Raw genomic sequence first — 26470 nt, 5'->3', positions numbered from 1 at the left:
ATTGAGATCGCGATTGGCTAGCGCTTCCGAGTATCCAGGTTCGATTCTGGCCGCTTGCGCCTGATTGTAAACGAGATCGCAAATTTAACCCGAAGACATGGTCAATGTAGTCCAAAGATTTAGTCAACATAGTCCAAAGAAAAACTAACCAATAAATATTAACCGCACGTTTAGGTCATTTTGGGTTCGATTTCCCATATTCACATAAAATGTCGATTACTTTCACTTACTGCGAGTAAAGCATTTTGCGTTAAGTATTAAAAGTCTTCTTACACTTCATGAGTATGTACGGGTGTAGATCTTCGGAATTGGAAATTTAATCTTCTGAGATCCAGGAGACAACGGCTATACATATCGGTTGCAAAAATGCCATCTTCGCCGATAATTGTACAGAGTTTTCATTAAGAGAGGAGGAGAAGAAAAAGAAAAATCGCGGCTGTTTACGTGATGAAGGTGGCGACCGCAAGCATCAATGCGTGCCAAGAAATTCAAACAAAGGGACCGATTGTCCCTGCTGGAAATTCGAGAGCACTTACCACGCTTGAAGCCTCCAGCTCTCGTTCTGTCTGTTTCCAGAATGCGAAAAAATTCTTTGATAGAGAGAAATAGAGGGGAGAGAGAGAGAGAGAGAAAGTTGATCGTCGAATAAGGGAAAGCTAACATAGTGTGACGATTCATAGTGTTGGGGATTTTTTTCGAAAAAAAAAAAAAATGAATCGACTAGAGTTCCTCGAGAATCCGATTTCATCGATTTGCATCGTAACCAAAAAATCAATCTTCAAAAATCGGAAATTACGAAGGCTCAAAATTCGAACTCATTTAAAGAAATCGAATGAAAAATTCCGGGTGGTTTGCTAAAAGTTTGGTCCAAAAATCGATTCACGTGGCGATTTAATACATTCGGGTAGCCAACACCGGAATTTTTTATTGAGAGTGAAAAAAAAACGATTAACACGATTAATCGAACCCAATAACAGCGATGCAATTTCATCGATAGTTCCGTTTAAAAAATCGATTATAACTCCCTAACACTAATGGTTGATCCTATGATTATTGATAAGCAAGGTGTTTAATTCCAAGTTTCTAGGTAGAGATGTTGATTTCTTATCGAGGAGTCGGTTTCAGAAATGATAATTGCATTCATTCTCAGTATACGGTAATAGAGTACCTTTATAGACAGCGTACGACCTGGCCACTGTAGGATCCACCCCTGATTAGCTCAGTCATCCTGAGTTTTATGGAGCTCTTAGGATCAACAAAAATAGCGGATTTCGCATGTGGATGCTTCAAAAGTGCAGATAATGAGGTTTTATGCGCCTGTATCGTTGGAATTAACTCAAATCACGTGTAGAGGCGAATGTAGTAAGTTTTGAAAGCAATTTTGTGCATTACACTTAAAACCGTCTTCTTAACTTGAACCTCTGTAATTGCAAGGTTGGTAACAGGTGGAGCATGTAATAAACGTCAAAGGTTGACAATCACCACCTCTCACCCGCTCCTTTCTACCCCCATCTATAGAGCCACCGCCTTTTTTCTTTTTATCCTAAGAGCAGAGATAAAGAGATGTCACCCATTGCTATCTTGGCAGTGGTGGCAGCTTTGAATTTTGGGACTCCAACATTCCAACAATCAATTGATGAACAACGTGTTACCTATTTCGTTTCGCAAACATACCGAAATTTGACAAACATGTTTGGCTCATAACGTAACCCGAATCTCATCACCCATCTAGTAGGACGGTCAATAGCCGAAAAGAGGGTAGTGACTATTGCTCCCGTATATTTGTCCGCCAGATGTCTCTGCTTGAGAGTGGCCATACTCACCCCATAACGGTGCTCTTCATGAGTGGTTTCACGATAACTGGATTAGTTTTGTCGCCGTAACAGACAACACATTTTTCGGTCATATTTATAATAGAAATGATAATCAATCGAATTTTTTCGCATTCATCTTCAAAGGGTTACGTATTATAACGCTTCCTAATGATTTTTTCAAAAATGAAATTTTAATGAGGGAAATTTGGCAACTCTCGAATATTCATACGGCGTTTTTCCTCAGCACGGCAGTAGCACAGCAGTACTGCCGTGCTAAGGAAGAAAGCCGTATGAACATTCAAGAAATGCCAAATTTCCCTTGATAAAAAATGTATTTTTGACAACATTCATACATATTTTTACTTGAAATTTTCAGATATCTTAGATTAAATTGGGTAAAAAATTGTCTGAAAATTTTGGAAAATAATTTTCACAATTTTCCCATTAAATTCTGTTTTTATCGGAGGAAACTTAGCAACGTGTGAAGGCTCATACGTTGTTCTTCCTTAGCACGGCAGAGTACACCGGATTATCGAAGCGATTCACAGTAATCAATGGAGTGATGTTGGCCAAGTCTAAATGTATTAGGAGGATTGGCGGGCCTAAAAGGCATTTTAGTAAAGGAGCTTAAATCGTGCGTAGCTACCACTCTTACTGAAAATGCCACGGTTATATTTAGAATTCTCCAAACGGCAACTGAGGGTCCATTCTTGAATCGTTATCGAATGATCCTGATCCACAAATCCCTATCGGGTCGATTCTTGAATCGTTATCGAATGATACTGATAGATAAATCCATATTGGGTCGATTCTTGAATCGTTATCGAATGATCCTGATCGACAAATCCCTGTCGGGTCGATTCTTGAATCGTTATCGAATGATACTGATAGATAAATCCATATTGGGTCGATTCTTGAATCGTTATCGAATGATCCTGATCGACAAATCCCTATTGGGTCGATTCTTGAATCGTTATCGAATGATCCTGATCGACAAATCCCTATTGGGTGGATTCTTGAATCGTTATCGAATGATCCTGATCGACAAATCCCTATCGGGTCGATTCTTGAATCGTTATCGAATGATACTGATAGATAAATCCATATTGGGTCGATTCTTGAATCGTTATCGAATGATCCTGATCGACAAATCCCTATTGGGTCGATTCTTGAATCGTTATCGAATGATCCTGATCGACAAATCCCTATTGGGTCGATTCTTGAATCGTTTTCGAAGGATCCTGATCGATAAATCCCTATCGGGTCAATTCTTGAATCGTTATCGAATGATACTGATAGATAAATCCATATTGGGTCGATTCTTGAATCGTTATCGAATGATCCTGATCGACAAATCCCTGTCGGGTCGATTCTTGAATCGTTATCGAATGATACTGATAGATAAATCCATATTGGGTCGATTCTTGAATCGTTATCGAATGATCCTGATCGACAAATCCCTATTGGGTCGATTCTTGAATCGTTATCGAATGATCCTGATCGACAAATCCCTATTGGGTCGATTCTTGAATCGTTATCGAATGATCCTGATCGACAAATCCCTATCGGGTCGATTCTTGAATCGTTATCGAATGATACTGATAGATAAATCCATATTGGGTCGATTCTTGAATCGTTATCGAATGATCCTGATCGACAAATCCCTATTGGGTCGATTCTTGAATCGTTATCGAATGATCCTGATCGACAAATCCCTATTGGGTCGATTCTTGAATCGTTTTCGAAGGATCCTGATCGATAAATCCCTATCGGGTCAATTCTTCAACCGTTATCGAATGATCCTGATCGATATGCAATGCAATGCAATGATTGGGTCGATTATTGAAATTGATAGACAAAGAAGACATTGGGAGTGCGGAGCTATCCTATTGGTTGAAATGGGTGGTTCCTAGACTAAGGGAGAAAATGATGGACTAACTATCGGGTCCCTCGTAGGTTGCCGTACTTAGTCTAAAACCTACCTTTTTTTGTCCATTGCAACCACCCGCTTCCACCAATAGGATCCCTCCATATCCTTTTTGTCGTCCGTGTCTATAGCTTTGTTTATCAATATCAATAATCGGGCCGCTGGTCCGATTATTAGTCGGACTTCCTTAGGGTTGAATTGCACGATTAATTAAACCAAAGAGCACTTGAATCACTTCATCTCATGCCTGTAAAGTCGGTACAGGAGAATGTGCGTTTGTTGTTTCTTTTTCCTTCCACCCACGTACGGCCTTTTGCCTCGTGACCACATTGTGGGCGTTTGTTGGCCGTCTTTTTCATGATGCCCCACTCCCCCGCACCTGGAAATCCATTGATGAAGTGTCGATAGTAATTTAATCGCCTTAGGGATGTGAGGGCGGCGGCAGCCAAAAGAGGCTCTTCAGCAATCTTTCATGGTTTCAGTACTTGAATGTGTCGAAATATGACTTGACAGGCCCTTTCCCACGGAAACCTATCGGCAAATCCTTGGAACTTGGTGAGGTATGACCCCCAAAGGGTCGAGATTAATTATTCTCATTCTACGGCAGCGCCGGCTATAGCATCAAAGTTCGAACATTGCTCTCGAAAGGTCTCTAAACTTTACCAAGGATGCGGGGATGATCTGTGGCTAGAAACGACTGCAATACCCTTGATCAGGTGACTTAATGGTCGGTTAGATTTTGCCTCGCTTCCTTACCTTAACTAAATAGTGTGATAAAGAGAGCGAACAAAAATCAAGACGTGTCCCGCAGAGATCGGAGTCATACCGGCATACCACGCCTCACATGAAAAGCAAGAGTCAGTCCGTTGTTGCGGTTGATTCTAAAAGCTCTGGCTAATAATCATTGGTCAGAAGCTTGTTTAATTCGTGGTCAAAATGTGACCCTTAAGCGGCAGATACACCTGCACTGCGAGTTACAAGCGCTCGTTGAAAAAAAGACACCAATAAGACACTAGAATTTCGATCGCTCGACGTCGAGCTATCGATATCCTCCTTGCCTATTGGTATTGGCGTTTCACTTTCAACAAGCGCTTGTATTTCGCAGGTGTATCTAGGCCTTCAGTCAATGAGTCCCGGTTAGATTCAAGTATGGTTCCGCTAATCTTTCCACCTCCTTTTCTCAAGCTGCCGTGCTGAGGAAGAACGCCGTATGAGCCTTCTGACGTTGCCATATTTCCTTTAGTAAAAGATTGAATTCACCGAAGAAATGGTGAATATTTTTCCTCGAAAATTTGAGGCAATATTATTCTCAAGTTAGTCTAAAATATCTGAAAAAATATGCATAATTTTCCTCAAAAATACTGGTTTTATCCGGGGAAATTCGGCAACTCTCGAATGTTCATAGGACGTTCTTCCTTAGCACGGGAGCATGGAAGGCCCAAGCCAGAAGACTATGTACTGTTTTAGGTGATCCTAAGTTTTACACGCCCGTTGTAAATAGAGTACCTTTATAGACAGAGTATGGCCATTTCTGTTCCGGTTTTTCATTGGTCGCGAGCGAACAGGCTGACACGATGTTCTTAGGGCCGTAAATAAACAAACAAGATGGCCGTTATCAGCAAGCAAGATTGAGGTTATGCACATCTTACATCCTCCTGTGATAAAGGTGAAAGGCAATTTAACAATGTTTTCATGTGTTTTTCGTGTGCTATTCGTAGATATGCTCGTTTAAATTGTTACTGCCGCATAATTGAAATTTTTGTCAAATTTAGCTTCTCATCGATGTTACGATGAGCCGCCATCTTGTTTGTTTATTTACGGCCCTAAGAGCATCATGAAGCCTAAAAACTTGTTGACCAATCAAAAAGCGGAACAGTTTTCCTGTAGTAAAAAGATACGAATGGCCATACTCTGTCTATAAAGGTACTCTAGTTGTAAGGCCTCTGGCCTCCAGTTAAGTTCCAGCACACTTAAAACGTGTCACTCCCAGTGGAGGAGGCGGCGAGACATGAGTCTTGCGATGATTTTGCCCCCGGCCCGGCCACGGCCAGTCGTTGGAGACGACGAATAAACTTGAGAGCGTCATCCTTCTCTCCACTGATGGCGGAACTCGATAGTGGAGGGACCCACTTCATTTGAATCGTGGGAAGAAGACGTAAGGATTTCGGAAGACAATTGGGAGGCTTGCAAGGTAAGTGAAACGTGGGTATACTCCTGCTGAGCCTTCTGGCAAAACCGTAGCTTTTTGTTCACGCCACCTGAGCCATGGCGCGAAATTTGAATTTCAACAACTTCGCAGTCTTGGCCGAAAGCAAGTACGCCAGTCTACTGTCGATACAGACGTACGAACAACCATCACACTAAAAGTAAATGAATTTTCACCCTTGAAGAATTTCCTGGCTTGGACTTGTTGTTTTTATCAAGAGCAGACGGTGATATTGTTTTCGGGCAAGATTGCAAAGTTGTTGAAATTGAAATCTGGCGCTAGGGCTCTGCGGGCGGGAAGAAAAGCTGTGTTTCGGGCAACGGGGTCGTCGTAGCACAGCTAGGTTTGAGTCAGGACACCGTTTCGCGGGGAAGTCAAAGCCAAGAAGTTCCAAAAATTATAATTGGAGTCAAAAATAACTAAAAGAATTTATATAACTAAAATATTTTTGACTCTAATTATAACTTTTGGAACTTCTTGGCTTGGCTTTGATTTCCCCGCGAAATGGTGTGGACCCAGCAGCATTTCTCCATCTGGTTACATAGAGTATTCGGGGCACTTGTTAGTGGTTTTTTCTCGTTTGAGTTAGGTGGGTGCACCTTGGTGGAGGTGGTGTGGTGGGTGAAGTGTGGGTGGGAGTGGTTACCTGGGCCAGGTGTAGATTCCGGAGACCTCGAATCCGTAGTGCCAGGAGCCGGTGTAGGCGCCCTGTCCCTTGGGCCCGGTGCAGACCCCGTGGCCGTGGGCCTTGCCGTCCTCCCAGCCGCCGCAGTAGGTGCCGCCGTCGTCGAAGTCGAAGCGACCCCCGTTCACATGGATGCGGGTCCCCGAGGCGGTGCCCGTGGCCCCGGTCGCGGGGGCCTCACCCCCACCCCCACCTCCCCCGGCCCCCGCCCCCGCCCCGCCCGGGGGCCCAACCTCCGCCGCAGAGGCCTGCATCGCGCACTACATCGAACACAGCTCGCGAATGGGAATGGCGCCCCAGCTCACCGTCCATCGCGCGACATCTGAGACAGGAAACAGCGCGCAGCGCACCGAGGAAACAACACGCTGAGCGCTCACTCGCAACTGAGCTCGGCTCCCGCTTTGCGCTTGGCCGAGTCTCAACGCATTCCTTCGGGAATTTCAGGATGGCACAGACGCTCGAATTAGGTTCCGCCGCGCCGCGCCCCGCGCAACCCCTCTCCCCCTCACCCTCCGCCCGTCCGCCCCCCCCCCCCCACCGGCCATCGGCTTCGGATTCGGGCGCGAGCAGACGAGAGCGCGCGAACGCCCGAGTTGGGCGCCCTGGCGAGCGAGCACGCATGTTTGCGCCCCTCTCCCGCTCGCGCGCGCCGCTCGTCCCGTCGGCCACTGCGCCGACGCCACCCCCCGCCCTCGCGCCCTCGCGCCCTCCCCGTGTCGAGCCTGCCGCACTGTGCACCCAGGTGCGAACTCACTCCCGGACCAACGTTTCGGGCCCCATCCAACCCATGTGCGTATGCAATGCTGCCGCCCTATGCAAGAACGCCGTGCGAACATTCGAGAGTTGCCAGATGTCCCTTGATAAAACATGTATTTTTCACAAGATTCATGCATACTTTCGCTTGAAATTTTCACATAATTTCGATTAAATTGCGTACAAAATTGTCCGAAATTTTTGGAAAATGTTATTTGCAATTTTCCCAGTAATTTCGGTTTTAATCGGAAGAAACTTGGCAACGTCTTACGGCTCATACGGCGTTCTTCCGCAGCACGGCAGAATGGGTCAGATACGCCCGTCTCAGAATCGTGGTTTCATGCTTGATTCTCGTACATCAGCTAAATACAGGGTGTCCCAAAGTCCGTAAACCCCCCCCCCCCCCTCCCCGGTAACTTCTGAACGGTTAGAGCTAGAAAAACGAAACTTTGGTAGTGATTCTATCTCAAAAGGGACTCTCTCAGCGTTTGGTATTAACCGCGAGATATCGCGCTCTGCAAAATTCGGTCTATGACTTCATCTACCGCTGTAGTGACACCCTTGGTTGCTTCCACCAAGTAGGCTGATTGGCTTGCCTTTTAGAGCCCTAAAAGCTCCACCAACTAATCTCAAAATTATCGACATGCCTGTATTCTCCATAAATTGGTACTCTAGTTTTTATAGATAATACAAAGCGACATTTCTCAATGAATTAAACAAAAAAACAAAAAAAACATGAAGAAACGTCAAAAGACATGGAAAATTGGACGGTGCTACGAAAAAGAAATGACAAAAATAAAAAAAAAGTTGATAATGAGCGAAAGCGTTGGAGAAAGGTGCCTCGATACCATGAGTTCCCACTGTGTTGCGTGCAATGCACCCTCCTCCCCCTTTTCTCTTCCCGACAATCCCGTAACGCGATGCGACACGACGCGCCATTACAACTTTCGCACACTTGCACAAAAAGCACATGGTTACCTGAGTTCGGCGTTGCCAAATGGCGGCCAACTCAAAAGACTCGCTCAATTCTCACGTTTTTGCAACACAACGATGAAGCGCTGCTGCTGTTTTTTTACGATTTTTCTATATTGTCGTCCTAAGGAAAAATACCGTAAAAGCTTTCGAACGTCGCCAAATCTCGTCTGATACATTGGATACGAAATTTCAGGAAAACTTGCGGGTTCTTCACCCCTAATATTGCGATAAATTTTAATCGCAATTTAATTAAAAGCATCTGAAAATTTCAAGAGAAAAAAATCATATTTACTTCAAAATGAATATTTTATCAGAAGAAATTGACAATGTAAGAGAGTTCATTCACCGTTTTTCCTCAACGATCAATTTTGTGTAAAAGGAGGGCGAAGGCCCTCGTAAAAAAAAAAGAAGGAAGGCATGAAGACATTCTTACGCTAAACATATGAGCGCGGTGCGCCGGCTGTCGCTGTCCTATCGTTGTGTGTCAGAAAAACGCCTGAATGCAAGGATACAACTATTCGTGCTCGGCGGATGTATATATTGCATATCCAAAAAAATGCGGGCGCGAGGACTTCCTTGCGCTCTCACGTATCTGCGCGCTGCGCCCTGTTAAATGGTCAGCTGACACTGCCACGCTTGGTGCCAATCTCTAGAGAGGGTGTGGCGTTGCATATCAAAATAGAGATTATCTATAACTACCAGTGTGTCCATCCCGACGATTCATTCTAACAAACACACGAATTCGTTGACGAGTCTGTTGTGTATTGATCATCCGTAAAAGATGGATTTCAAATACAACAGTAAGTTGCACACATGTTGCTGACAACACACTGATTACATTTTCACATAGTAATAATCAAATTGCTTTGACTTGACTTACGACATGACATGACACCCCCTCCCCCCCCCCCCTCACTCACGAAGACTAACATGAATATTACTTATTTTCTGCTAGACACTACGTCAAGCCCTTTTTCAGAAAAGTGAAATATAACTCGTGAATAAAGTGTTCTTAATTTGAAAATGAACTTGTGGTTGTTAAGAAACCAATAATTTCTTGCCTTGCAGCAGCCAGGAACAGGATTGGTAAAATTTTATTCTTCACTCTTACTTTTTTTAAAAAAATGTATTAAAATTTTTGCGGGTTACTTCAAAAAAATAATTCTGAAATTAGCTGGTTTTTTCATCGGCTCAACAGGTACTACTCCAGAAATGGAAACTTGTAACAAACTGCTATTTGGACTACATTTTGCAATTTGGAACTGCAATTTCTGGCTCATCAGTAAAAAAACTTACGTGCATAGGGAAACTAATGGTACATACGTTGTTTCTAACCTGAACCAGAAATTATAGTTTCAAATTGCCAACTGCAGTCCATTTGGTGTACTTAAAGTCAAACTTTCTTATACCTACTTAAGGATTCAAGATGATATAAAATGCCTGATTTGGCAAAATCGATGATGAAAGTTACGGTGCAAATTTGGGCAATGTACAGAGTAAAAAAAAAAACTATCTCAGAGATTTCCACAGGAAGAGAGAAAAACGACTCACTGATGGCTCAGTTACCAGGAAATGTAAGTGAAACATGTTACATAATGTATCAACAAGTATGAAAGCAGTCTTACCTTTTGATGGGTAGGTGGAGATAGTGTTGGATCAGATTACTTCCAGGATATTCTTTCATGGCTTCACTGGGTGGGAGAGGGAAAGCGGCTGATGACCGCTACTGCTAACCTAGATCATCAGTCTCTCTAGTGAATGATGGTGGCCACACTCTCGTCTCAAAACCAGGTGAGCCCAGCATCAATTGGTATTCATTTGCTTTTTTGTACGGGTCTTCTCTTGATAGTCCACACATCTGGGAAGTTAATTGATAATTTTTCATTATTTAATTATAAGAAGATGCCTCGAATGAGACAGATATGGAAAAATCTGGAAAGATTCTTCCTGACTTTTTCAATGTCAGTCCTTAGGGAAATTTAGGATTTCAAGGGCACAAAGTTTATGCACTCGGAATGTTTGAAGGGTCACAGCATGATTGGGGAAATACTTGAAAGTACTGCAGCCTGTTCAGGCAAGGTCGGTGGTTAGAAGAGAAAAATAAAACGAAGAAATAAAATGTAACAGAGAGAAAAAAAAAAAAAAAAAAAAAAAAAAAAAAAAAAAAAAAAAAATCACTGAAACAATTATTACTTAAGAGCAGAAGATAAGCTTTGATGATTTCAGCCTCTGTGAGATACATACGCATTAAGAGATTATGAATTCATGGAATCACTTTTCTTGTATTTTCACTATTTTAATTGTCCACTACTAGGTGTAGGACTGAAAGTGATGTCAATGAGGATTGGTAATTTTTATCATTTTTTTTCTCTCCACTCCCACATGTCTCGACCAATAATAATTTAGAAAATTTGATAGTTAGCCAAGAGGCTATAGACAGTCCTCATTACACAGCGTATGCTTGTGTTGGGCAAAAAATCTTCAAGGGTTCAAGTATCTCTTATATAGACTTTGCTACCTAAAATACTTCAACAGTAAAACTGCATCTGCAGCAGTATCTTGGTTTACGCTGTCGCAGATGTCTTGTCATACTTTATTTTCTACATAGCGAACTATTCGACGTAATTTCTTGGAAACTTCAGAAATTTTTTTTCTCTATGTGAGGAATATTTTGTAAAAATTTTGGTTTATTCTTTTTTGATAAAATAAAATAGGAGTGGAGCTACAGAAATGCCAGAAACGAGAAAATGATGACCAAAGTGCAAAACCACGTACTTCTGTTTGCAACGTAGCAGACTTCCTGACATACTATATTTTTTCTCTGAAAAATTATTCGTCATACTTCTTGAAAACTCCCTTGATTATTCTTCTCGATTAGCAGAATATTCTGTAAACATTTTGAGATATACAATTGGCTTGCTCCTCTTCAAAAAAATAAAATAGGTGTGGGAAATTTTTAAAGACAGCAATGGAGATACACATTTTTGAACTTTGCAGGTCATCAAAATGCGCTTCACTATTAGTTTATGACTGTTAACTGGTGCAACTATCAGCCCCTTTTTACCGTAGAGTAGTCACGGAGAAGAGGAACCATTAAAGTATACTTTCTTGACTGTCTTTATATTTAACACGGAGGAGTCCAGTTAAAGGTTAAAGTTCAGGAATTTCTTCAAAAGTTTGATTCAAATTCAAGTTGAAGGTTTGTATGGCTCTGAAATGTGTTCCTTCACTTTGTCTTTCACTGTTGTATAGCACTCAGTCAAAAAATTTATAAACTCGTTTTACATCCTTTCAGCTTTTAAACACGCTGGTAGAAAAGAGTGATTTACTTTCTTGGATCAAAGGCAAGTTTATTGGACACCATTTGAGGGAAATTTCGATGAGGCAAGTAGAGAGACATAATAAGATAGACGACTGCTGGATTATACTTTATGATAAAATTTATGATATAACATTCTTCATAAATAAGGTAAGAGTTAGAAATTAAGCCTCAAGTCTTCATCCTACTGCTCTTAAAGAGAATTGACCAAATCAATTATTTGGTCAATTCACTTATTTTGCAGCGGAAATTTTAGGGCTAGAGATGGGAGGATCATGGTTTTTTATAAAAGGAAGTGTTCATAGGATCTAGAACAGATGCAAAGAGGTGAGGGGGATAATTTTTCAATATTAAATACAACCATATGAGCTTGATGTAATCACCTTGTCAGACAAGTTTATTAGGATTGCAGACTGGAGAAGAACTCCCGCTGAGTTGGGAGGCTTGCTTACTTACATATGATAGAATAAAAATGCAGCATTGCATGCTCTTTGTATTCATTGATTTAAAACCGTCCTTAATTGAATCATGTAAAACATATGTGAAAGTCTTCCTTAATGTTGGGGAATTTTAAGGAACAACTATCAACTATAAAATACTCGAATCAGGTAATCAAAGAGATTTGAATCAAAGCAAATTTCTTTCTTTGCTTGCATTTTGAGCCAAATCCAAATTTATGAGAAAGAATCCACCTCTGCAGGCATATTTCAAAGTTTGATAACTAGCTTTGCTCAGATGCATGAATTATTACAAACAAATTTTTTACAGAGCAAATAATGATCTAAACTGATGATATTTGGCACAAGAACACCCTACAGAACTGCTTGAGATGTGGATTAACTGAACTGGATTTAACTTAAAATGTTTGGTGTGCAACGAAGTTGACATTACCAGTGGACAGGATCAAGATTGTTTTCCTATAGAGAGCTCAAAGAGAAAATGTCTCAGAGAAATTTGAAAATTTAATTGAGTAACATTTTTCTTGCAGTCATGTTAGAATGTTAATGTAATTTATTTGTTTTGTTTCATAATGCTCAAGCATCCAGGAGGTGCTGAAGTGATGTTGGAGTATGCAGGCCGTGATGCTACGTTTGCTTTTGAGAGTATTGGACATGATCTTGACGTTTTAAAAAAAATTCAGCAGAATCTCATCGGCCAGTTACCGAAGGATGAACGTATCTTTTTAAGCAAAGATGAATTAAGACCTCGGATAGTATAACTGATTTTTAAGAGAGACTGGCTGTGAAAATTAAGATCTAAAGGAGGGATGGAAAAACACATTACTACTCAGACTCGTTCAGAGTGACATTTTTTCAAGCTTTAAGTTCACTGCCTTCTTTAATTAAGTAACGCTATCGAGTGCTGATAGAATTGAAAGTTTAATTGATGGAGAGAAGTGTTTTCTTGTTGTACTGCCATTATTGTAATTGGCTTCTGTCTTTAGCACTTTAGCAGACCTAATCAAGAGACATCCAAGTTTGAAATCGTCGAGGAATTCTTGTCAAAATTTAGAAAATTACGTCTGGAAAGTTTCAAAAACCACTTAACAACCCCCCAAAAAATGGAAAAATGGCAAAGGTTTTTGAAACACAGGGTTACATTATTTTATTTAACATTGGGTCTCCATATTTAAGAATGGAATTTTTCAGCAGAATAAAACATGTCCAGTCCCACTGTTAAAGGCTTGTTCCTCAAAAGTTAGCTGTATTACAAGCGATGCTCTTCAACTGTGACATTTATCAGGCTGTTGAAAATGTGTCACTTCACCTAAGAGGAGGCATTTTACATCTGGCATGCATCAATGCTTTAGAGAATTGATTGAATTTTTCCTATAAAAAAACTAGTTTCGTGGAAAAAACTTTAAGTTGGTAAAAAATCCTAATGTGATGGATTTCTTTGGCGAATGTTCCAAATTCAGGGTTACAAAATACCCCTAGCCCTTATATCACCTGTGAACTTGCTATAAATTTACAGACTTCAATAACTATCCTAATTTTTTTCGATCTAGTCACCGATATTTTCCATTGAATGTTCGTGTCTTAAGTATCGTACGCGTCTGTACGTATCCTTCACTAAAGAGAGGAAATCTGAGAAAGAAAAAGTTTGGATAGGAAGAGGAAAATCTCATTGTAAAAAAATGTATTCTTCCTGATCATTAATGCACAAAATTTTTTTTCAATAGTTGAATTTAGCAAATGAAGAGTAGTTTTATGGCAAAAGGTTCTAGATTTATTACAAAGCTCTTTACTGCCATTAAAAAAATGAGAATCAAAATTTAGTGTACAATTAAAAGTAAAGAAAAAAAATGACGCTAAAAATACACCATTTTTAAATTAAAATAAATTGTGTTTTGATTCAACTACCTACCATAAAGCTATTTTTCTTACTTAAAGTTGATTTAATAAATTTGAGATGAATATTATAGTAAATTAAACATTGCGGACACTTGAACATTGAGTAAAAAGATGATGAAAAACGCCTTGACAGTTTTTTTTTTGGCGACAAAAAAAATTCCGAAAGCAACGAATTTAAGAGTTGAATATATGCTGATCAAGCCAAAAACAGGGTGTGTACCAGCTGGAAAAAACCAGAATCGAGGATATTTGGGGACTTTTTTCATGAAAATTGGGGACACTTTTACCACATTAGACGAGAGAAAAGCCGCGAGAGAAAGCGACATAAAATGACACATAGATAAACTCGACACTGAGCTCCCGAGGTTTCGGACCCGTCCAGCGAGGGTTTGGATTTCTGCCGCCTCGCGTGCAACCGTAGCACCGCGAAAATTTGAAATTTTCGGCAGACGATTGTTGTCAGTTTTTGGGGACCTAAACATGAAAATTGGGGTCATTCAAGGAGATCGGGGACACCTTTTGAGAATCGGGGACAATCGGGAACTTTGTGGACTTTGGGAGACCGGTAGACACCCTGAAAAATTTTACATAATTTGTGCAAAATTAACACATCATGAGCACCTCTTTCTTGTCACATTGCTGTCTCCACAGCTTAAATCTTTTTTAGAAAAGTATGAGATCATTAACATTGTTGAGTGGATGTTAATTTCAATTCAGCATTGTTCACCAATCAAGAAAAATTATACATGAAGTTGAAAAAGTAACGAGACATCATCTCTTGCACGTAAGAACTAAACTCGGCTATGCCTGATTCAGTATTTTTTTGACAGGAGAACTATCACACAAATTAGTCTGAAAATTTCAGAGTATTTCTTCATAAAAGTAAATAAAAACCGCCGGAAATTCAGAGAAAAGTCATATGATGGCTCTCCTATAAACAAATAGGTGAAAATAAGAAATACTGAAACAACGCAATCGAGATACGTTCCTTCGAGCAGGAAGCAATGAAGTATAATACCTATATCACAGTACTGAGGCTCGAAAATCATCCAAAAATGTACTAGAACATTAAATTTGTTCAATAAATTTGAAGGTGCGGGCACAATAATGCCCCTTCCCGGGGAGGATGCCAAAATCAAAAAAGAATCTGGTCACCAGATACACTAATAATATTTCTTTTCAGAGTGTTATTGGACAAAATGAGGCGGAACCTAAATTATCTGCACTAATTAATTGGGATTGATGTCCTTGGTAAATAAAATATTATTGTTCATATGAAAGAGCAGAACACAGGTGCAGACATGTAAATGAACGAGTAAGACTTTATCATTCCTAGATATCTAGAATCTTAGATATCTAGTCTTAGGAGTAAATTGTGGAACAGAGTGGACTACAGAAAATCGTTTTCAATGCAGATATTGTTATTGACAACTGTGTCCTTTGGTATCATAGAGCACCATTGATAAATACTTGGCAATCTGGCTCTCCGGCCATAAAAGAAGATGAAAATATAAATAAAAGAAGAAAAAAGTAGAAAAATGAGGAAAAAACAGTATGGAAATGGAAAGATCAAAAGAGAAGAAACAATCCTTTGGCTTTGAAAGGTTGTGGTTCATCTTAATCACAAGTAAAGAAGGTTCTATTGGAATCAAAATCCATAAAAATGTATGTCAAGCACTGGAACTGATTAAAATAAATTATAACCAATTCCTTATCACAGTTTATAGCTTATTTTATACTAGACACATTTTTTAAGATGAGTAAATATGACTTTCTTTTTTTAACTACTTAATCGTTTTAAGGTCAATGAACGTAGATTCAATTAAGATCAGTCATGCATAAAAATTTAAAAGTGAAAAAAATAATAATAAAAAAATAAGCATAAGGTACTAACAGGTCTTGGGGTTTTTATGTTCATGTAAACTAAATCTCCTCCTCGGTAGGAAGTAGATGAAGATGTTGACAAATAATCCAATAACATACAAAGCTATAACAGTTGTTTCTTGAGGTAGTGGACACCGTTCAAGAGCATGATTGTTTGATGTGAATACCCCCTGCAAACACATAGAAAATTAGAAATTAGGAGATGGAGTTACCTATGCTAAGAACTGATCCAACAACACAGAGCAATGATTTTATAACATGTATTTAAAATTTACTGCGTCATGGAATAAATACTTCACTTTAATGTTCCATACAAACAGCACGCAATTTTTTCTTCACTGCGGTCACTAAGCAGCTGAGGGAATAACAGATAAAATATTGCAAATCATTACTTGGATTGACACAAACTGTATAAAATGATATTATAGATACAGTCATCCCTTGTTATTTGTGAATTTGTTAATCACAAGTTTCGCATATTTGGAAGTTGGTAATTGCTATTCTCCCTTGCCATTTGCAAGCCCCAGCTTTGCTTATTTCCAGATTGTCAGAAGATTGAGGGTTATAAAAACCAAAGATACATTGCATTGTTGCTCCGTTTTTCATTTGTATGGTGCTCCATTACTAAGGAGTTTCAAATGAATGGAAACAGGTAGATAGTGAGAGGACTTATCTCACAAACAGCAAAAGAACTTTATTCCATTCATTATGCCTTTTTCATTGAGAGTGTAAACCTGCCTGAAAAATTTGACTTCATTGGGAAAGAAAGCAGATAACTAAATGATGTTGAACACTTACCAACATAAAAGTGGGATTATTTTTATTCCTCCAACTAAAAGACGGAACTGTATACTCATGAATTTTGCTTTCAGGGTAAAATCGATAGCAACCGTGATGAGTATGACCAGTTAGAATCACTCTCGGCCGAAGCATCTCTATTAACTGAAAGAGAAGAGGAATCAATGATTCTAGTCAGATGAAGTCATGACTGCATGATAATCTTTCCTAACACATAAAATACTACAACACTACACAGGCATTCCCATTTTTTTCACTACTTTCACTACTTTTTTTATGAGCTTTGAAAATATTTTGTATTGTAACTAATACGTTATAAGTTATTAGGGTCATGAGCATATTTGAGGACGCAGCTTGATTTTACACATCTCCTGTTGTATATTGAAGCAAAAAGGAAGATGTAATTGACAACTGGGTTGCTATTTAGAACGAGACTGTTGAAATGACAATTTTAAATCCAAATGGGAGATGTTCTTTACAGGGAAACTGCAGAGTTCTTCTAAGTCCTTTTCTGTTTTCTAAATTATTTTTTCTTTTCGAAATTGTTCTTTCCTTTTTCTAAATTATTCCATGCCCATTTTGTATAATATTTCAGTTACACATACGCTTAAAAAAATTGAAGTGTTTTAAATTGAGGGATGGTGCGGTAACTACAGCGCTGTATTGCAGGGGTGCAGAAAGTACTCAGCTGATAGCGAAGCAAATGTGAAGGCGCCTGTGAAGGAGTAAAAAAATGTGGGGGTAGAAGGCATAAAATAACTAAGCACATAGCTTTTTGCAAAAGGAACTGTGTACATCCATCTTTTGTGCAAAGAGAATAGTTAAATGCACTTTTTAAAGTGGAGAGCAGCACTTCTATGCAAAAGAAATAGTCAAGCCTGCTCTTGCGAAGGAAATAGTGAAGCACGCAAGTCTGATATGGACATCAATGTGAAGTGAAGGCAACCTCAAAAAATGTGAAGGCAAAGAAGTATCTGCACCCCTGTTGAAACGATTCAAAAACTTAAACGATGTTAAATTTTTTCCAGTGGAAAAATAAAGAAGAAACAAACAAACAAAAAAAAAAAAAAAAAATAGAAGGAACAAAAGTATTGTGTCAAAATTTTTGTGATTTTTCTTTTTAAATCATACCAGATAATTTTCAGAGACTTCCTCAAAAAACTGCAGCAGATTTTTAAAAAATCGATTCCAAATAAAACATGGGTGGAATTGAACAACATTGCAATCGCAGATAAATGCGCTTTTTCCCGCATGCAGCCGTCAATGTTTGAATTCATTCATGGCAGGCGTAGCGAGATAAATATTGGACCATGAGCGTAGGCATATTGAAGCTAGCTAGATTGAAGGTGTGTCACACTGCGAAGATGACTCGGCTGCTTTCCCTTCCCTGACTTGCACGTCACTTAAGTTACCGCAAAATTAGGACAGCGTGCCATTATTCTTGACTTTCTGCATGGTTTATATCATAATTTAAGGGTAAATAAATATCTTCAGTGCAACAAGTGTATTGTAATCACTACTGCAAGTCTTATGTGCTTACCATTTCTGAAGCCTCACGAGACAGACATTCCCAACGTTCTCGAAATTTTTCATTTTTTAAAACAGGAGGGGCAGAATCAATTTCCTGGCAGCTTTCATCAGATTCCCTGTACATGGGAAAATGCTTCCCAAAAGAAAATTGAAGCATGAAAAACAAAGCTTGAGAAAAGTCTTACATCTAGGTGATGATCTTGGTATGTTCTGAAATTTGCCACTGACTTAGTGAAATTATGATGCAAATTAGGAAGTAAAAAGGATGAAGATTTGGCTGGAGATTCAATCAAACGTATTATGTGCAACAGTTAAGAGTTGCGCTCTGATTGCTTTTGAATGGGTATTCAATGAGATTGAAATGAGAAAATTAAAATGATTCTGAACTGTCAGACTTTCACGGTGATAGTCAGCACAACTCTCTTGAAAGTAATATGTGAAATGAGCATGATGCATTTAAAAAATAGGATAGAGTTAAAATAGATCATAGACGAAGGTAAACTGAGATTGCCTTCTCTCAGGGAAGTGTGTAATTGGGCGCAGGAATCTGAGGACAGTAACTTTGATTTAAAAGGGTATAGTTGAATTTAATCCATTAAACAGTCTGTTGCACACAAGAGATACAGCCAAAAGAGTAGACTCTTCTCAGGTGGTAAAATCATGCTAAAATCACAATGGGCACATCAAAGTCTGATGTTCATTTTTCATAAACTTCAACAACTTTTAATATTTGTAAAGTTTGTGTTTAATGTTTTTTCAGATTTTCCATGTTCCAAATAAACAAACAATCTCTTCATCTTTTACTCTGATATGATTTCAATTTTATCTAAGCGTTCTTTCCTCTTTGTTTATTTGTGTTGCAAAAGAAAAAGCTCTTGGACAACAGAAATCATATCGATGGCTTAAGTGTGAAACTGCGTCACGTGTCTCAATTTGCGACTTTGCAAACTTCCTGTCATACTTCATTTTTCCTCTAGAAAACTAGTCAACATAATTCCTCAAAAACTCCTTAGATTAATCTTCTCTATTAGCAGAATATGATGTATAAAAGCAAGTAATGAAATTGGCTTATTTCTATTTGAAAAAGTAAAGTAGGAAGGGAAATTTTAAAATATCACAGTGGAGAAACGTGGTTTTGCACTTTCCCCATTGATATGTAATTAAAATTTGCAACAATTTGCAAAAATGCTTGTTTCAATAGGTTTGGTTTTTTTGTTTCTCCTTGTTGCATACCACTTTTCAAGCTGCTAAAAAAACTGCCTGCACCAATAGGAAATATGAAAAAACGTTTTACAAACTCGACGGAAAGGCAACAGACAATCAACACAAGTTCGACAGGCCCATTTCTTATCTGATCTACGAATTTCATTTTCAATTTCTAAACTCTATCTGTATGCCTTTACAAAAACTGATACATGGTTATTCTCATACATGAGCTCACTTGACTAAGTAGCTGAATCAAGAAAATTAAGGTCTACTCAGAAGAATGACAAAATAAAAATTGTAATGACTGACATCGCAATCATCGCATTTTAGCTCTTGCTTGGTTACACTAATGGCACCTGCTACTTACTTACTGTTTGTAATAAAATAGAAAAATAATGGTATCTTCTATATAATGGTTTTTTGGGTAAATAAGGAATCTTAAATGGATTGCATTTAGGCTCATTTGTTGTTAATCATAGAAAATGTTGATGAAATTTAGGGTTCAAAAAGTTTAACTTGATGGACTAATCAGTACCTGCAGAATAATTGGTTTACTGTAGCTGGGTAGCGGTTTTATCCCTTTGCAAACGCCTACTCCTTTGGTGCATCGTAGTTTAGCTGGAAATGAAAAGATGACATCATTAAAAATAAAAAATACTATGGCAGTGCATAGGCATTCATGTAGGTATCTGTATGATAGCCAACTACATGGTGCCACCCTGTCAATGTTCAGGTGGTTGAAATTTCAATAAAATATTACTGTGAGCTGAAAGACCAAATAGTTTGGAAAGATGTACTCAAATTGATTGGTGAATATTCTGACGCATGAGCTCAGCACTTGACTTTTTTTTCCTAGGCTATATTTAAAAAATTAAATGAAATAAAACGGGAAGTACCAGAAAGCTGTGTTGGAAGCAATTGTACTTATATTTTTTAAGCATCGGAAAAATACGTGACAAGAGATGACAGAACCAGACCTTCAATAAATAGGATTCACTGAAAATTTAACTAGCTTTAAGTAGATTTTATGACTTACGAGGACCTCAAAAAATAGAAAGCAAGCTGTAAAATCTCTATAACTTTCTGGAGCCACTGAAAGGAAAGCAAATGATCCCTATGTTGTGGCCTCAAGACTTCCCAAAGCAATTGCAAACAATGATTGTTACAAGCTTGACAGAGCGACTAGGAGAGGAGGAGAGACAACCCGCATAAAACGGATGATGCCAATTTGGCAGCAGCGCAACAAAAAATGGGTGGCCATTAGGATGAGGATAGAGGCAAGGCATTGTATTGTGAGAGAAAGAAGGGCGGGATACATGCGACTGTAGAGAGAGATTGGTAGGAGCTTTGAAAGAAAATCAGTTTATTTGAAAATGTAAAAATTTGAGGAGTGCAAACCTGCAACAGTTTTAAGATTCTTTTCTGCTTTCTGGCAAATAGAGCAACCATCTCCTTCCATTGCCATTGAATTTATGAGTACAAAATGTACATTGCGTCGGCTTACAAAAGATACTGGCCTTGATTTGAAAGCAGTTGAAAACCTATGTTCCAAGTTAGGAGACATTCTGGAAAAGAAAAAGGAAACAAATTAGATACTGGCTAGAATTAGAGGCACAAGTCTCTCCTTACGATACAGTTCAACAATATTTCCTTACCAAAGGGAAAAAATCACAGTTAATTTAGCATATCATAATGATAGATGAAAGTTTTAGATGAATGAATTATGAAGTTCTTAAAACTCTAAAAAATTAAATTAATAAAGATCTTAACACATGGAGTTGATTGATCAAAAGTTATGAGTCTGGATGAAAAGGATCCACTTACAGTAAATCAACGTCCACTGTTTCATACGGCACATGAACTGGTGACACAATGAATCAAATCATTGCTTTATAATTGGCAATGTATGTTAAATATATATCCCTTCGCAGTTAGCTTATAATGTGGACTTCTTTTTTGAAATACATTGGTTGTTTTTTTTTTTAGACACCGATCTTAAAATCTAGTGTTGTCTTAGGAACATTACCTGTAATGAAATCCGATGTCATGATTGCCGGGTACAACAAATAATTCAATTGGTTTTTCAACATTGAAGAGATTGGCAAATCTCTTTAAATAAGCATCAAACTCTGTTTGAGTGGTCCACATTCCTTCATCAAAAATGTCACCTGCAAAGCAATATTCAGTAACTGTTCTTTAATTCGAAAATCAAGGTTGTGTTAGGAGCGTCCTTTTCAGCAAATCTTGTTAGTGGCAAAGGTTGTTGATAGAGAAAATTTTTGGGGGGGGGGGGGGGGAGAGAGAAAAACTTGGACAAATCTTATAAATGCCCTAAAACTTATCAATAATGACTGAAATAGCACCTTAAAATTATCAAATCTAGAATGCGGAGGAGGGGGCCATTGTCTCACACAGGACTGAAAACCGATTACCTAAGTAAAGAGAGAATGGACTTGTTATTTCATGCAGGTCTTGGGGCTCAAAAGAGCAGCCAACCCTCTCACACCAAATATCCATAAGTAACAGAAGTTGTTGCCAGCCTTCATATTCAGATCAGAAACACAGAAAATAGCCGTTGTTATTGTTTTCATTTGAATAAAGGAATGACACATGACTGTTTCTTTCTTGATATCATTGGAAAAAACGAAAATTGTGAAGAATAAATTCAATGACTTGTGATAAAAATGTTAGTATACAGATAAAAGCAGGGACGAGTTCTTTAAGACGCTGTGCTGTTGTGTGCAGCCAATAGCAGCGCAATCTCAAGTGAGATCCTTGTAAACTCAGAGGATCCTTATCCTATACTTTGACCCATCCATCGCCTATTCCAAAAAGAGGTTAGGCCAATACTTGAAAAATAAGTAAATATGTGATGTTTTCCGACCCCTTTTGACAATGAAGGGCCCAGCTTTTGATCTATATGAGGGAAAAAACTGATTTAAGAATGACAGATATTTGTCATCTTAGAGATTTTTTGTGGAGTCCAGCATCCAATGATGGCAATTAGTTAAGAGGTTGTAGCACTGATAACTGCTCAAGGATTTTAACATTGGCTCTCACAGGAGTCTAGGGTTCTGGAGAACTAGTCCCTGATAATTACAACAGGTGATTTGAAATTATTATTTCCTTTACTCTTTGTTCACAGGAGCATCAGTCAAGATAAGTATAGAAGTAAGAAAGTATAGATTTTCGGGATTATAGATCTGTTCATTCTTTCTGGATCCAGGTACTCTGGTTCCATCTAAAAGTCTCCTTTTTACCGAACCATGAGACAATTCTGAGGAGAAACTGTAAACTTAGGATGAGAATAAAAATTGTTGACTGTAGACAGCATGATACACGGTAAAAAAAGTTTCATACCTAAAATGAAGATGATATCTGGGTTGTGAATAGCAACCGCTGATTGGAAAGATCGATACATTTGCCATTCTCTGAAAATAAAACATATTTTAAATAGGTAATCAACAGGACCTGAGGAGCTGAAAGATTTTCAGCTATTTTTATCTTGAAGCAAGATGCAATTTGATGAAGAAGCTGAGTACCTCAATTTGCAGACACAAGTATAGTTCATGCTGTATGTTAATTTAGTGTAGGAAAATCAGAGATTTTTTTTTATTAAGGGTGTTTGACATGGTTTTTTAATTATCTGCAAGTATTCTCTTAAAATTTAATACAAAAGTATTGAATAAAGGTGAACTTCCTTTTGTGAAAAAAATAGAGTGGGCAAGGAAATTTTCTGATACTGATACATGGTAAGTTACACAATCTACTTTCTCCACAGGAAATACAGAAAAGAAAAGCCTGCAAAGATATCGAAATGCGAAACAGGAAATAAAAGTAAAAATAAAACTTATCCATTGTTAAGTAATACCCTCAAGTTTGGTGTAAATATTGTCACGGTTTTTAGGTCTACATTAAAACTGTCTGTTAACTTTCAAATTGCCAACACAGCATTATCAAATCGACGATGCAACTATTAGACCACATATCTTGTTTGAGGTGTTTAAAGTCTCTGCTATCATTTTGTTTTTTTTTTTGAAGGAGCGTAATTCAATATCATTCCTTGAAGCTTTCACAGAGTTATCTTTGCACAGAGAAAAATATCATGGAAGTTTGTAATGATTGATATTGAGCAGTTCTCCATTTAAAAAGTGAATAATGACAGAAAGTTTGAAACAAAGCAAACCGAGATACGTGATCTGGTAGTTTCACTGTCGATATGGGATCACAGTTTGGAAGAGAAGTTCCACTGTCTGTTTTATACTACAGACTGGAGATTGCATTACTATGCCTGATTACTGATTGCCAAAAATGTCTTTTGGGTGTTTTTGTTTCCATGGTAAGAATGAGGACACTGACAACTTTTTGTGTGTAAGTATTATGAGCCAGGGTTTCCACAATTTCTTGACTGACTTTTTTGGCTTTTGTCTGACTCCAAAATTTTTCAATTCTCTGACTTTCATAGGCCTCTGAACAAAACTTTGACTTACAGCTGAACTGTGAACAAAATTTCTATTCTGAAGATTCAAATTATCGAGAAAGATACCGAGGAATTAGTTGCACTCTTTTAAATGACACTGCTTGAAGTTGCAGAACCGGTACACTGTAATCACCAAATTCCCTGAATTTTTCTTTACATTTTCTGACTCTTCCAGGTCCCCTGTAAATTCCTTGAATTTATAAATTTTTGGTACTGCCAGAAAGCCTGTGAACCAAAAGAACTACTTCTTCAACTTACTTTGATCTAAAAATACAAAAACTAACCTCCTTAGTTTATCAAACCAGTGACCCCTGTAGGGCCCTAGTAAATGAGTATCTGCTAAAATCATTGCTCGAAGTTCTTCGACAGTCCCATTTGTAATGATTGATGAATCTTCAAACTCTGGATTGAGAACTGGATATGAGCACTGAAAAAAATAAACAAAATACTTATTTAAGGTACAGTACATAAAATGTGAGAGTTGGGAAGCTTCGGCAGAAGAAGCAATTAATCAGAAATAGGTAAGTTGCAACCCAACTTAATAATTAAGACAGCGATGAGCATGTTATAAACGAGTATCCTACTGAGCGTAAAAGAGTTAAGCGCCTTGTCTGTTTAAACTGATTGTTTGAAAAGTAAAATACACATCATGAATTCTTTGAGAGCTATTAGAACTAGGGAAAGGTGAGAATAGACAAAAGTCACATCAGTCTGAATGCATCAATCATCAGTTGGCCCATCAGTTAGCATGTCAGATCAGATTCATTTATTAATAAGAGAAAATACTTAGAGCAGTAAATAAATTGAAGCCACTACAACAACCTTGCCAAGATATCTAACCTTGTGCGGCATAAGTAGTAAAACATAAAAATTCGTTTATCAATTACGAAAAAGATCGTATCAGGCGGAAAAAAAATATTAATAAAAATGCGTTTGTAAATATCTGTTGAATGGTGCAATTTTTGGATGTGACATTTGTCTACTTTTTTCTTTCCCCAGTTCTATTCATCTTGCGGTTGTACTTTTCATGAATAGCCGCTTGGCACCAACTCCAAGATTAATGTTTCAATATGTTTATAGTACAAACCAATATTTACAATTCAGACAAATCATGATGAGCGTACATTATTCCCTCTACAAATGTCAAAAGCAACTTTAATATTAGTAGAATCCACGCCAAGTGAATTTACGCACTTTTAAACTGCAAAGGTAGATTCGCCATCTTGCCTCTTACATTTACTTCACATGTAAAAGTAGCGTCAGACAATTTGCTATCGCAGTCGAGAAGTGAGTAAAATTATTTGGCGCGGACTCTCGCTTTAGAGGGGCATAACCTCATGACACTCTCATAAAGAAAAGATGGGATGGTCCCGGGCTCAAAGAGGGCCTAGGGTTTACTGATTAAAGGAAACTGAAGACTTTGAACAACAAACCTGATATAGTACTAAGTAATAGATTAGAAATTCACATAGAAATGCCAAAATAAAAATTCCCGTTAAAAACCGCATGAAGGCAAATTTCAAGCGCATGGTCGAAACTACTGTAATTTACAGATGATCGTCTTAATATGAGAGAAAATTGGAGATCGTTGTTGGCCACAAAAAAGATGACTGGAAAAATAACAACTTGAGAATAATTCTTGATAAACTGGATGGATCTGCCGGATTTGCAATCTTCTGATAAGAAAAGGCAGGGATGTAAACAAAAACCACAATGAGTGAAGAGGGGTAGGGAGGGGTGCACCAATCATGGCTACCACACCATGAAGAAATCGTGCGCACTGTTCAAGTTTTACTTTTGAGGCTTTATTTATCGATCTTTTTGGCAAATTAAGGGTTAAAAATTGCTGGACCATTCAAAAAACCATTTTACCTTCCTTACCAACTTTTAAAATGCTTGAAAGATGCTAGCGCAACACTATCTAGGAAATTCGTTTGCAATCTTGATAAGTTGCGCATCTAGTGTATTCGAAGATTTAGATTGGCTGAATGATTTGCGCGGTTACGCTTTTCATACTCCAGCATGGTTGTCAGATCATAACCTTATTTTTCTTAAGTGAATCAAAAGATTTAATTCAATTTCTCCAGGTCATTTGAGTGATCTCTCGTTCATAAAAATTTAATCATCGTGTATCCCTGAAATTTTATGACGCCAAAAACCACGACTGAGGTGTAAATTTACGAAGTCGACGAACTGGCAAACCCTTGCAAATGCCGGCAACCGGCTTTCCCCCTCCAAACGCCCATTTCAGCGAATAGCAAATATCCTCATCCGCTGCTGCCAAGTTATCGAATAATCAGGGGAAACAATTTCTTGCGTCAATTTCAACCGCTCCGACTCAAGGTACTGAACAGATTAAAACAAATCTGTGCGTTTTTAAGAGTTTTATATTTATTTAAAGATTAAAGAGCACCATTCACCTCACAATATCATGAAGCAGATGCACATGAATCACAAATCTTTGATTTTGGCGCGTAGTTTGGCAAATTGTATCTCGTGATCTCAGGGCCATCACCAGGGCCGGAGCCGGCCGGCGCTG

The 26470-nt window shown here is 38.4% G+C and overlaps 3 protein-coding genes across 4 annotated transcripts in view; 1 reads left to right on the top strand and 2 right to left on the bottom strand.

Moving 5' to 3' along the window:
- Positions 1 to 6886, bottom strand: part of LOC109032163 (uncharacterized) — a 109294-nt gene extending 102408 nt beyond the window's left edge. The window contains exons 1-2 of the mRNA XM_072306548.1: positions 6594 to 6886; positions 3977 to 4120 (exon numbers count right to left, since the gene is read on the bottom strand). Coding sequence (XP_072162649.1) covers positions 3977 to 4120; positions 6594 to 6886 — 437 coding nt within the window. The remainder of the gene's footprint in view (positions 1 to 3976; positions 4121 to 6593) is intronic.
- LOC109032183 (cytochrome b5) lies at positions 671 to 15921 on the top strand. 2 transcript variants are annotated; one of them, XM_072301094.1, is made up of 4 exons: positions 671 to 1362; positions 10000 to 10151; positions 11656 to 11829; positions 12719 to 15921. In XM_072301094.1, the coding sequence occupies exons 2-4, from the start codon at positions 10119 to 10121 to the stop codon at positions 12896 to 12898; spliced, it is 387 nt and encodes a 128-aa protein (XP_072157195.1). In that variant the 5' UTR covers positions 671 to 1362; positions 10000 to 10118; the 3' UTR covers positions 12899 to 15921. The 2 variants fall into 2 exon arrangements, with proteins under 2 accessions (XP_072157195.1, XP_072157165.1); XM_072301064.1 differs by lacking the exon at positions 671 to 1362 and adding an exon at positions 5695 to 5932.
- On the bottom strand, positions 10050 to 26347 carry PGAP5 (Per1-like protein PGAP5). The gene is made up of 10 exons (XM_019044174.2): positions 25365 to 26347; positions 24216 to 24358; positions 22812 to 22882; positions 21478 to 21619; positions 20850 to 21016; positions 19987 to 20069; positions 18256 to 18378; positions 16716 to 16859; positions 15928 to 16087; positions 10050 to 10218 (listed from the first exon to the last, which is right to left on the bottom strand). Exons 1-10 carry the CDS (start codon positions 25458 to 25460, stop codon positions 10175 to 10177), a joined length of 1173 nt encoding a protein of 390 aa, XP_018899719.1. The 5' UTR covers positions 25461 to 26347; the 3' UTR covers positions 10050 to 10174.
- Positions 26348 to 26470: the final 123 nt, after the last annotated feature.

The sequence above is a fragment of the Bemisia tabaci genome, chromosome 1 (assembly GCF_918797505.1).
Source record: "Bemisia tabaci chromosome 1, PGI_BMITA_v3".
Classification (NCBI taxonomy): domain Eukaryota; kingdom Metazoa; phylum Arthropoda; class Insecta; order Hemiptera; family Aleyrodidae; genus Bemisia; species Bemisia tabaci.
This window is presented reverse-complemented; position numbering and strand designations above follow the sequence as displayed.

Coding starts and splice junctions, on each gene's coding strand:
- LOC109032183 (XM_072301094.1), top strand. CDS start 10,119: ATGATGGTGGCCACACTCTCGTCTCAAAACCAG. Junction 10,152..11,655: donor CACTCTCGTCTCAAAACCAG/GTGAGCCCAGCA, acceptor ACATCCTTTCAG/CTTTTAAACACGCTGGTAGA. Junction 11,830..12,718: donor TAACATTCTTCATAAATAAG/GTAAGAGTTAGA, acceptor ATAATGCTCAAG/CATCCAGGAGGTGCTGAAGT.
- PGAP5 (XM_019044174.2), bottom strand. CDS start 25,460: ATGCGCTTGAAATTTGCCTTCATGCGGTTTTTAACGGGAATTTTTATT. Junction 21,620..22,811: donor AGATATCATCTTCATTTTAG/GTATGAAACTTT, acceptor ATTGCTTTGCAG/GTGACATTTTTGATGAAGGA. Junction 18,379..19,986: donor GTAAACCAATTATTCTGCAG/GTACTGATTAGT, acceptor TCTTTTGGGAAG/CATTTTCCCATGTACAGGGA.